Source organism: Poecilia reticulata, linkage group LG16 (genome assembly GCF_000633615.1).
Source record: "Poecilia reticulata strain Guanapo linkage group LG16, Guppy_female_1.0+MT, whole genome shotgun sequence".
In the NCBI taxonomy this organism is placed as follows: domain Eukaryota; kingdom Metazoa; phylum Chordata; class Actinopteri; order Cyprinodontiformes; family Poeciliidae; genus Poecilia; species Poecilia reticulata.
This window is the reverse complement of record NC_024346.1, coordinates 6,592,759-6,603,248: the sequence shown is the minus strand read 5'-3', so window position 1 is coordinate 6,603,248 and position 10,490 is coordinate 6,592,759. Positions and strand designations below refer to the sequence as shown.

At 48.0% G+C, this 10,490-nt stretch overlaps 2 protein-coding genes across 2 annotated transcripts in view; both read right to left on the bottom strand.

Moving 5' to 3' along the window:
* Positions 1-944: 944 nt before the first annotated feature.
* rnf183 (ring finger protein 183) lies at positions 945-3,906 on the bottom strand. The gene is made up of 2 exons (XM_017309714.1): positions 3,537-3,906; positions 945-2,601 (listed from the first exon to the last, which is right to left on the bottom strand). The coding sequence occupies exon 2, from the start codon at positions 2,576-2,578 to the stop codon at positions 1,676-1,678; it is 903 nt and encodes a 300-aa protein (XP_017165203.1). The 5' UTR covers positions 2,579-2,601; positions 3,537-3,906; the 3' UTR covers positions 945-1,675.
* A 91-nt stretch (positions 3,907-3,997) lies between these two features.
* The window catches only part of dhx16 (DEAH (Asp-Glu-Ala-His) box polypeptide 16), a 16,071-nt gene continuing 9,578 nt past the window's right edge, over positions 3,998-10,490 (bottom strand). The window contains exons 17-22 of the mRNA XM_008431031.2: positions 9,712-9,779; positions 9,462-9,624; positions 8,841-9,002; positions 7,079-7,252; positions 4,442-4,593; positions 3,998-4,401 (exon numbers count right to left, since the gene is read on the bottom strand). Coding sequence (XP_008429253.1) covers positions 4,465-4,593; positions 7,079-7,252; positions 8,841-9,002; positions 9,462-9,624; positions 9,712-9,779 — 696 coding nt within the window. The 3' untranslated portion in view covers positions 3,998-4,401; positions 4,442-4,464. The remainder of the gene's footprint in view (positions 4,402-4,441; positions 4,594-7,078; positions 7,253-8,840; positions 9,003-9,461; positions 9,625-9,711; positions 9,780-10,490) is intronic.

Here is a 10,490-nt window from a genome sequence, read left to right as displayed (position 1 = left end):
CTGAGCTGCTAAAGGTTCAGAACCTGAGCTGCTAAAGATCCAGTGTGAGGTTTCCTAAAATCTACAGGAAAATATTAAACATTTTATCACATTACAGCCACAAACTTAAATGTTTTATTTTGATTTTTTAGTTTAAGGTTTAAATCTGCGACAGACTGGCGACCTGCCCAGGTGACCCGTCCAGGTGACCCCGCCTCTCGCCCAGAACGTTGGCTGGAGAGGCAGCAGCACCTCCTGACCCACTGAGGGACCAGGGTGTTAGAAAATGGATGGAGGTTTAAATCAAAGAAAAACTAAAGAACTTTGATACATTTTCTTCAGCAGGATCGTAGAAATGCTACAAAGATCCAAAAAATTATATAAAAAATAGATTTTAAACAAACATTACTGTTGTGGAAATTTAATGGACTTTTTGTGTTTTAGTTGACAATTTGTTTAGCCAGAGTGCAGACCCCTGGTTTAACCCAAACTACTAAATTAACTAAAATAATAAAATGTCCTTTCCTTTAGGTTTTAATTTTTCCAATTCATTTTTTTCCGTCTTCCTACAGCAGAGCAAAAGTGGACAGCAGCTGATTTTCAGAGCTACACTCACAATCTGCAACAGAACGGCAGAAAAAGAAACGAATCTAGATGTTGCAATGGTCTAGTCAAAGTCCAGACCTGAGGGTAGCTGAAATTAACAGGACTTCTGTTTATTTCGGGTTTTGTTCCTGTAATGTGGGATCTGATTTGGTTGCCCGGATGTTTCCTGACATTCCCGCATGCTCTGTTGCCCTGGTTACGGACCCAGCATCAAGCAGCGGGTCGGCATGCGGTGGAACCAGCTGGTCCACCTGGACCAGACCTGAGCACCGAACTGGGCCCGCTCTCAGCCACTAGACGGTGTCCGGTGTCGCGGTTCTGGGAAGTCAGACAGATAAAATAACTCAGATTCTCCTGGAAACGTTTGAATAAAAACAGTTTTATTGAATCTGATACCTGTCAATATCTGTACATGATTTCTGTTTAGAGTTCAGGGTATAAATAAAGAGTTTCAGGAGGTTTAGTGCTTTTCATGGCCTGGAGCCGATTTTCCTCCTGATTCTGTTTCACATTCAGGTTCCGTCGGTGGGAAGTCGCTGAGAGACGCAGTTAAAAACCAACCAGTAATTATCCATTTCCAGAAGAGAAAATGTTACAGTTTTACATTCATTCATTTATAAATGTCACAGTTTCAAAGTAGATATTTAATTAGCTAATTGTTTAGCTTTCTAATTAAATATTTAGCTTGGAGCAACATTTTTAGTTTGAAGTTAAATATTTAATTTGCTAACTAAACAATGAGCCTGAACAACATGGTGAAAAGATGACTGAAAGATTCATTTCCATTTCTTCTATTGTGATGGTTAAATAATAAATTATTGCTGTTCATTTTTCAATGTATCGTCACAGATGGAGCCCCATATCCTTCACACTCAGCCTGGACAAACGCCGCCATCTTCCTCATTCCTTCACCGCTTCATACCTGGAGTAAAAACTCAGAGCGATCCTTCCTGACCCCTCAGGGGTCAAAGTTCTTCATGCTTAGCCGGGAAAAAAGCCTCCATCTTGTTCTTCCTCCTTCCTTCACCGTTTCACACCTGCAGTAAAACGTCAGCGTCCCTCAGGCCCCGCCCCCTCAGGCCCCGCCCCCTCAGGGTGAGTTCGGTTCAAAGTTCTCGCTGCTGTCATGTGAGGAGGAACCGGTAAAGTTCCCGCTGGGTCTGCCGAGTCCGGGAACTTTGGGGATGATGACAAAGGCCAGGATGCCCACCATCATCAGCGCCACGGTGATGGTGATGATGGACGCCACCACGGCGTAGTAGCAGCGGTCGGAGCGGAACAGGCGCCGCATGCGGCCCCTCATCCTGCTTGGCGGTCTGCCCACGTCCACCATGGTAGGCAGGGCGCCGCCCTCCTCTGCGGCGGCCAGGTTGGCGCTCTGGGTGGCYGGCGGCGGGGTGTGGGGCTTCTTGACGGGCAGGTTGATGGAGGCGGTCTTGGCGTTGGGGAGCGGGTGCTTCAGCATCAGCCGGCCCTTGCTGCGCTGGAAGCGGACGGACAGCGCGCGGCGCATGTCGGCCGGCAGGCGGCCGATGATGTCATGGTTGTTGCTCAAGCGGGGCAGGTCGCGGCCGTGGGGCAGCTCGGTCAGGTCGCGGCACACGGGGCACGACAGCGTCTTGATCTCCGGCGACGTGACGTTGATGCGCGCCAGGCACTCCAGGCAGAAGGTGTGACCGCAGGCCAGCAGCTTGGGCGTCTTGAAGACGTTGTCATAGGAACAGAAGCACACGGCGCACTCCGTGTCGCCCACCATGTCCACGGGGGGCGTGACCCACCGCTCCGAGCCCTTCCCGTCCCGCCGCCGGGTCTCCTCGCTGTGGCCCCGCCGGCGCCGGTCGCCGTGGTGATGCTCCCGCTTCCTCCCTCGCTCCGAGTCGCTGCTGCGGGAGCGCCGCGCCTTCTGGGGCCGGTCCTTCTGGGTCGGAGCCGGCTGGCCCGGTTTAGGCTTGACGTTCTGGGGCATCCTGGACCCCTCGTCCCGTCCGCTCATGATGGCTCCGCTTCACCAATCAGCTGTGGAGGACAGAATGCTGAGTTAGAATGCTGCAGCGCCGGTTCATGGTGACTAATGAAGGCCTTTTGTTTTCCTTTCACTAAACTTTCTCAGGGACCTGCTGGTTCGGTTAAAGGACGTTAGACCAGCAGATCAAACTGTTTCCAACATGAAAACAGGAAGTGAAATAACAAAATATTACCAAGTATTTCTGTCTGGTTCCTAACGCACATGAAATGAGACAGAACTAAATCAAACAGACTGTTTTATTCGTCAATAACTCCCTAATATTCACAATAAAGTCCTACTTCTACTGGTAGCTTAGTTTCTTTTATCAGTGAAACATCTGCCAGGGTTCGTCCAGGCGCTGAAATCCTCGAATTTCATTCGTTGAAACGGCTTCATATTCAAACTGCACCGTTCTGTAATAAAGTTAAATGTAACATTTGTTTACAGTTTTACGGTTTATTTAAAAATAGTGTCTGAACTTAAATCAGACTAAATTTTTCTTGTCTTGGTTTAGTTAGAATTATAAAGATTATTTCTATTTTCTGAAAGCCAGAAAAGTCGAGAACATTTTTGGAGCTGGTTTTGTAACAGCCAGGTGTGTCAGGGTGTGTTGGAGGCATTTCAAAATAAAATGTTGTTCTATTTTAGTTTGCCTCTCCCTGCTGTAAAGTCCCCTCATATTATTAATAACAGTAACAAAAATATCAAAGGAGTGAATAGAAGCTGCTTTATTTCATTTGGATTATTTTTATATCTAAAGTGAAAAGTTTAAAACTTTTGAAAATGTTTTCCTGAGAAGTTTGAACCGTGTTTTTATGAATATTGAGGAATTATTGACTTCAGCTCATATGTGTGTGAAAAGTTACGTGTCAGTTGGTTCTGTTTGTTTGCAGTAGAAATTAGGCAGAAATCCTGCAGTGTTGTGTGCAGGGTGGTTAATTCTGACCTGGTAAGTCGGAAAAGGTCCGATCCGGTTCTCCAATCCGCTCCGGGCGCTCAGGTAATCCTGCTGCGACAACTGGGATCAAAAAACTTCATCACTGAGTAAAGAAAGCCCAGCGGTTCTGACCCGAACTGACAAACCTGGGCTCTTATCGTCTTCTTCACACCCTGGTCTCTCTCTGCCTGTCGCTCGCCCGCCTTCCCTCCCTCCCTCCCTTGCCGTGTTCTGGTCCGACCGGTCCGACCAGCTGTAGCTCAACCAGGACGTTCAGCTAGGAAACGCTCGGTTCTCCTTCCTGCAGAATAAAAGTGATGAGACTCACCTGATCCGATCCGATACGAGGCGCCGGAGCTGAAAGAGATTCAGCAGAGCTGCAGCGCATACCCGTCATACCTCAGAACCGGAGCAGAACCGGAGCAGAACCGCCTCAGCGCCTCCACATGACCAACACACACTCAGAGACGTTGTCAAACTTCACTCTCTTTAATTCTGCACAGTGTTTTGGGTCAAGTGTTGACACAGAACCCAGAGCTGGGCGTGTTCGACCAGAACCTTTAACCTGTTTACGTCTGAAAACATCAGACGAAAACAAATCACCATAAACTTTATGAGCTCAGATAAACCGTAACCTACTTCTGCACAACCCAGTTCTGTGTGCAATCAGGTCCGTTAATGAGTCTGAGGGGCGTTCAGGTGCAGCAGGAAAAAGCACCGACTGTTCGTCTGGTTTATCATTAAACCCGTCCATCAGCCGGCCCGGTTCTTCCTCCATGACAGGCTCAGCAGCTGTACAGCTCAGATAGTCCAGATGTGTGAGCATCGCCCCTTGACCCGGGCCCCCGGGGCCTCAGCCCAGCTCCTCCCGGGCCTCAGCCCAGCTCCTCCCGGGCCCCGGGCCCCCCTGGGGCCTCAGCCCAGCTCCTCCCGGGCCTCAGCCCAGCTCCTCCCGGGCCTTGCCCTGCTTCCGGGGCATCTTCTTGCTGCTGCTGTCCTCCAGCTCTTTGCTCTTGTAGTAGTGAGGCGCCACCTCCAGCAGCCAGCCGCTGTCGATCTCTATCACCTGTTGGCACAGCAAGGAGCCGGATCAGAACCGAACCGCTGGGTTCTGTTTGCAAACAGAACCTTCTGGTGGGTCAAACATTCATAATCAAAATGGATCTGAATATTAAAAAGCCCCAGAGAGGGTTGTTTAATATTCATACTTATGYTAAAAACATAAGTAAAGTTTTACCTTCCACATAATTTTCCCTGCGTGTCTGCAGCGCTCTCTGAACAGCCTGTTGTTGCAGTCATTACATACATGTCTGAATAAAAGCCTTTTAAATGAAGCTATTAAAGTAATGTTTGAGATTTTGACGCAGCTGTAATGTTTTCATTTCCTCCATGGGAGGAGCTGGGAAGCTAACAAGGTTTCATTCAGTGGATATTTATAGGAGGCTGGAKGAAACGGGATCGGCTTGTTGAATCCTTTCCGTCATGTTTGTGTTTTTCTCACATTCAGGTGAAGAATCGCTGCTGTCCTTTGCAACGAGCTGCAGGCAACARTCAGCTCAAAGGTTCAAGTTGAAACCGTCAGTTAACAACACATCTCTGGAGTTCAGGAGYGATTTTATCTCTGAGTGACTCAAAGGTCAGATTAGAGGAACGTGAGTTAAATAAAGACCTTCAGGAAGCCTGGAGAAGTGAGTAGGCCTGTCGCAATAAGCAATAAATCAATTTATTGCACAATAAATGAAAGTTATTGACCTTGTTTTAATTTATCGGCTTTATCGTCTCTTCCTGCCTTTTTCTCTTTCTCTTGATGGCACTGAATGAAAAACGGCTCAACTCGGTGCTCTGCACTGACCCTCCCTTCCTCGTTTCCTCGGTGTCCAGCTCACACTACGCGATTTTAGAATCATCGGCCCATTTTCAAAACCTGAGATCCCACATTAACACCTACCKAAGATCGCAGGTGTAACGGGTTGGATCGGGCCATGTGGTGTCCAGCCACACGGCAAGAGCAACACAAAACACAAGAACCGATTTCTCACACCGACATTCAGATTTCAGACAGAAAATCCCATCAGAACCCTCTATATCACCCGTGAATTTAGAGYAAAGACACGGCTGATGACGTAGACGCAATAGCGACAGTTTGTGAGCTTATTTTAAGCGATTAAAGATGTAACTAAAAGAAAAGGTTGGGTAATACTGCAGTAGCAATTACCGTATTTTCCGCACTATAAGGCACCTAAAAACCTTMMATTTCCTCAAAAGCCGACAGTGCGCCTTATATATGGACCAATATTGAGSCACAACAGGTCTAGCAACTACGGTAAGCAGCCGCCGACTTMATTTTCCCCCGTAGAAGAAGAAGTGCGCGGTGCATGCTGGGATAGTTGTCAGAACCTGGTTTGTTAATAAAGTTTGATAATACATTTAAAGCCAGTGGGGYGGTGAGAGAGACAGAGACTGCRGCGGCAGCGTGTCGGTTGGTCTGTGTTACCCAGAAAGCAGTTGGGCACAATATCACAACACCAACACTGTGAGTGAAACAATGACTGGGGCAGCCTAGTATATAAAGYACTGGGGACCACTTATTTACAAATGTGGATGTGTAATAATGGAGTATGGATCAAATTGGCAACCCAAACTGAAGAGTCCATTCTTGCGCCTTATAGTGCAGAAAATACGGCAAGCTCTAATTGCTGTCCTTGTCRTTTGTGCGGATGTWCTTTGCATGAAATGTTGAATAAACATTAATGTTGTTTCCACACATCATCTCCGATGTCCGSTTGWCTTTGGRTTGCGCCGTGTCAGCTGTTTGGGATTCCCCTCCTGCTTCACCCTCAGAAAGCATGAAGGCGAATCCGTGCTTTCTGATTGGCTACCGGTCACATTCAACTTCTCGCCTTCTCGCTCCCAGTCGGGGAAAAACCCACAGGCTGCAGCGATAAACTGGCCAAGACAAGCCAACATGTTGWACATGCCCGATTTAGATTGGAGCGGTTCTACCGACTGGACCCGATCCGTCCCAACACACCACACACTGCAGTGTGCAGTCGTAAGATTGTCATATGGGGAMAATCAGGGCAAAAAACCCCATCGTGTTGTTTGAACTGGGTTAAGGGAGGAGTGAACAAAGTGAACTATTGCATCAGGAGTGGGATATACTCATCCTCTCATCTAAATCTAATGATTATTGAAGGGCAGCATAMTATACAGATCTCWWAATCTGCACTGAATGTAGTTTTTATTTCCAYTTTGGTTTTTTTGTTAATGGAGGCTGAGAGTCCATTTTATTTTTGGGTGTTTTGTTAACCAGTTCCAGTCTTAAATGTTCTATTTTTGGCAGGATTTCACATGCATTATTACGTCATTACCATTAAACCAGTTTAAAATGGTCTTCAAACAATATTATTGTTTATCGCAATAATTTCAGAGACAATTAATCGCTCAGCATAATTTGTAATTGTGACAGTCCRAGGAGGCGTCAAGCTTCCTGCCCGCCGGCTGCAGGGTGTGTCGTTTACATTCCAAACATGCAGCAGAGCTGCTGTCACCTGTCTCATGAACTCCTTGGTGGTGAAGACGAGTTCGTGGTAGATGAGCCAGCGCGGCTGCTCCTCGAACAGCGAGCTGTTGGGATGGACGAACACCGTCTGCTGGTGCTTCACCGTCCGGTAGCCGCCCTTACTGAGCCGCGCCGTGTGGTAGAAGTACCCGGCCGTCACCGCCTGCCGGGGGACACAGGGGCCGTCAGGGTCAGAGGTCATCAGGCAGGGACACAGAGGATGACATTCAATATGAGAGAGACATTCAGAGGTTCAGTTTGTGCTGCTGCTTTCCACAGGACACAAACACAAACAGCAGCAGAGTTAAAAACTGGTCCATCAGGTTTAATTCTCACTGCAGAATGAAAAAAAACAACAAGCACAAATATTTAAATCATCCTGTCAAACAAACAGATCCAACATTTGGGTTTAATTCAGAAACTTTTTCAGGAAACGACGGTGCCGGAAAATCTGGTCCYAAGTTCTGGGAACTTATTTCCTGCTTAAATCTGAACTTTGACCCCTCTCTAAAGTTCATAAAAATATCCCGTTTAAAGCAGAGACTTTACAGCTTTTTTCCTGAGTCACTGTTACATGCAAAAGTATGCAAACAGCATTTCAGTCCCGTCTGACGAGTCCTGGTCCTGCCATCTGTTGCCCTGGCGACGGAGCAGCTGCTGCTTTTAGCCGTGTTATATAATCTGTGTGAGCCACATCCAGTCGGTTGTTCCTTTTGTACTTTAAAATCAATCATAGAAGCAGAGGAATATTCTAATTTTTACTGCAGGCTGCAGCTGTTAGTAAAAAGTATCCTAATAAATAAAGTCTGAACGTTGAGGCCTCTGAAGTCTCCAGAGTCTGAAGCTGTTGGTATTTTCTGAATCCAGAAAACTAAGAAAGGAAAAGCTGCAAAGTGTTTTAGTGATTGTTCAGCTGTGACGAGACGGACGGAAACACTCCGTCCATCCCTCTGTGGTTGAGGTTGGTCCGCCGGTCCAACACACCCGGCACCGCCTCAGGTAAGCTGAGGTGTCGGTTCCTCTGTTTGACAGCAGCCTCAGCTCTTCTGGTTCTGTTCCACACAGCCGGGAAGAGAAACACGGAGCAGAACTCCTAAGAATAATGACGTTAAAGAAAACTCCCTGTTGGACCCAGCGTGACTCGGGTCTCTGAGATTCGCCTCCTGAAGTCGCAGTTTTGTTCTGTGAATGAACCCGACACCTTCGGCTCCAGGAGGCCTGAGCAGCTTCCAGGGATCAGGATTAGAAACGGCGTGAAGGAGTTTATTCATCTGCTGAAGCAACAGAAAACAAACCTGAACTGGAACGTTTTCATTTGGGCCGAAACTGTCAGAGGCTCAAATTCACAGAAATCATTTATTAAACACTGTTTATGTTTACGATGGAGAGAATGACTGATGAAGCTCAGTGAAGAGCTAAGATAGAAAACTGTAGATTCCAACAAGCAGCTGCAGGTGAAAGGTCAACATATCAGGATACACATGTGGTTTAACATCAGAGGGAGTTAGTTAGGTGTGATGTCTCCTGCTGCTCAGAGATCGGACCGGCTCTCCATGAACAGTTTCTCTGTTGAGTCTTTATGAAAGAACCCAGGAAACCCGAGAGGATTTTTAGGAAAGTGAACCTTTTGTTTCGCAGATTTTATCTGGAGGAGACGTCAGCGAGAAAACGGAGCAGGACACGTTTTGTTCCTCATTTCAGACGGCAGGGAAACGCTGTGGAAGGACGACCGCTCTGTGAGCCGGACTGACCTTACGGATGGGGACGTTGTCCCCGCTGCAGCTGACCACCTCCACCTCGATACGCTCCATCAGACCCTCCAGCTGGTCCCGGACGTCCCGGGCTCGCCTCATGGAGCGGAACTGGATGAAGTTCTCGTAGCACCACTGGGTGGAGTAGCCGCTCTCCACCCACTGGGGACGAAGCAGAGCGGGACACAGGTTAGAGACAGAACCAACAGCTGTCCGGACCACACACCTGGACTGAGATCCTCAGAGACTTTAAACCAAACAGCTTTAATTCAGAGAAAAAGGATCGTTTTGAAGAACAGAATTCATGTTCATGGAGCTCTGACTGCATACAGCTACCTAAAAATTAATAGCCACTGTTAATGCTATAATGATAGTACCACAAAATACTGTGATAAACTGTAAGTCCATGTTGTGAGTTCTTCAGAACTGTCCCGGCTGTGTCCAGTCTGGCCTGTTTATTCCTGAGGCTCATGAATGATTTGAATCTTGCAGTGAACGTCTGGATTTTTCTCAGAGCTCGTCTGCAGAGCGGATTCTGCTCCGGATTCTGCTCCAGCGGGACATGGCGGATCGATGCAGCTCACGTTTTTAACGAGCGGCGTTGCCCGGGTTACCGCTCACCTGTGTGTAGACGTTGAGCAGCACCAGGTGGTCTCCGCCCGGAACCACAAAGTTCATCCTGGCGTTGTCGGCGTGCACCACCTTGTCTTTGGGCCGGTAGAAGATGGAGTTGTTCACCGACAGCATGGCGGCGATGGTCAGCACTTCCTCTGAACACTTGTACCTGGAAACCATGGAAACGAGATTTATCAGCATAATCATGTCTGATTTAACTCTTCCTCATAGTGAGAAGTGAAGCTGTGCCACTCACTGCTCTGAGGCCAGGATCATTTTACTCAGCATGGGATCCACCGGTAACTCGGCCATCCTGCGACCCAGCTGGAGCAGAACCAAAACAACCGGCTTCAGTTCAGATAAACACTCCCTCCGTCATCAGTGATTAACGAAGCCGGCTGGCTGGCCGGCCGGGAAACGCCGAGTCATCCCTCCTTGTGAGGAAGTCAGTGACTCAGCGACACGTGACAAACATTAGGTGTAGAAATATGCACAAGAACCGGACGGACCTGGTTCTCTGCAAGATCTGGAGATAACGGATGAACCTGAACGCATCACCAATATCTGATGCCTTCAGGTTGAGGATGCAGTTACTCTGAGCCTCCTTCACTTGATTCACTTCATCATAAATGTGCTGCCACAACACTGCAGGCATACTTCTAACTATTTATGATTATTGCACAGATAAGGCTCCGATTCCTTTTGGGAATAATAAAAACCTGACCTTTGACCTCTGTTTGGCTTCCAGGTGTAAGTAATAAACCAATAAAAGCTGAATAGCATTGATCAGTGCATCACGTGTCACTTCCCCCCATTCAGGAACTGTTGATCATTATGGAGCTGCATGTTGACACCTGATCATGGACGACGCCTCAGCCCGGGGTGCTACGGCAACGTTCAGCTGGGGGCGCTATGGCAACGCTCAGCTGGGGGCGCTATGGCGACGCTCAGCTCGGGGTGCTACGGCAACGCTCAGCTGGGGGCGCTACGGCGACGCCTCATATCGGGGAGCTACAGCGACGCTCAGCTCGGGGT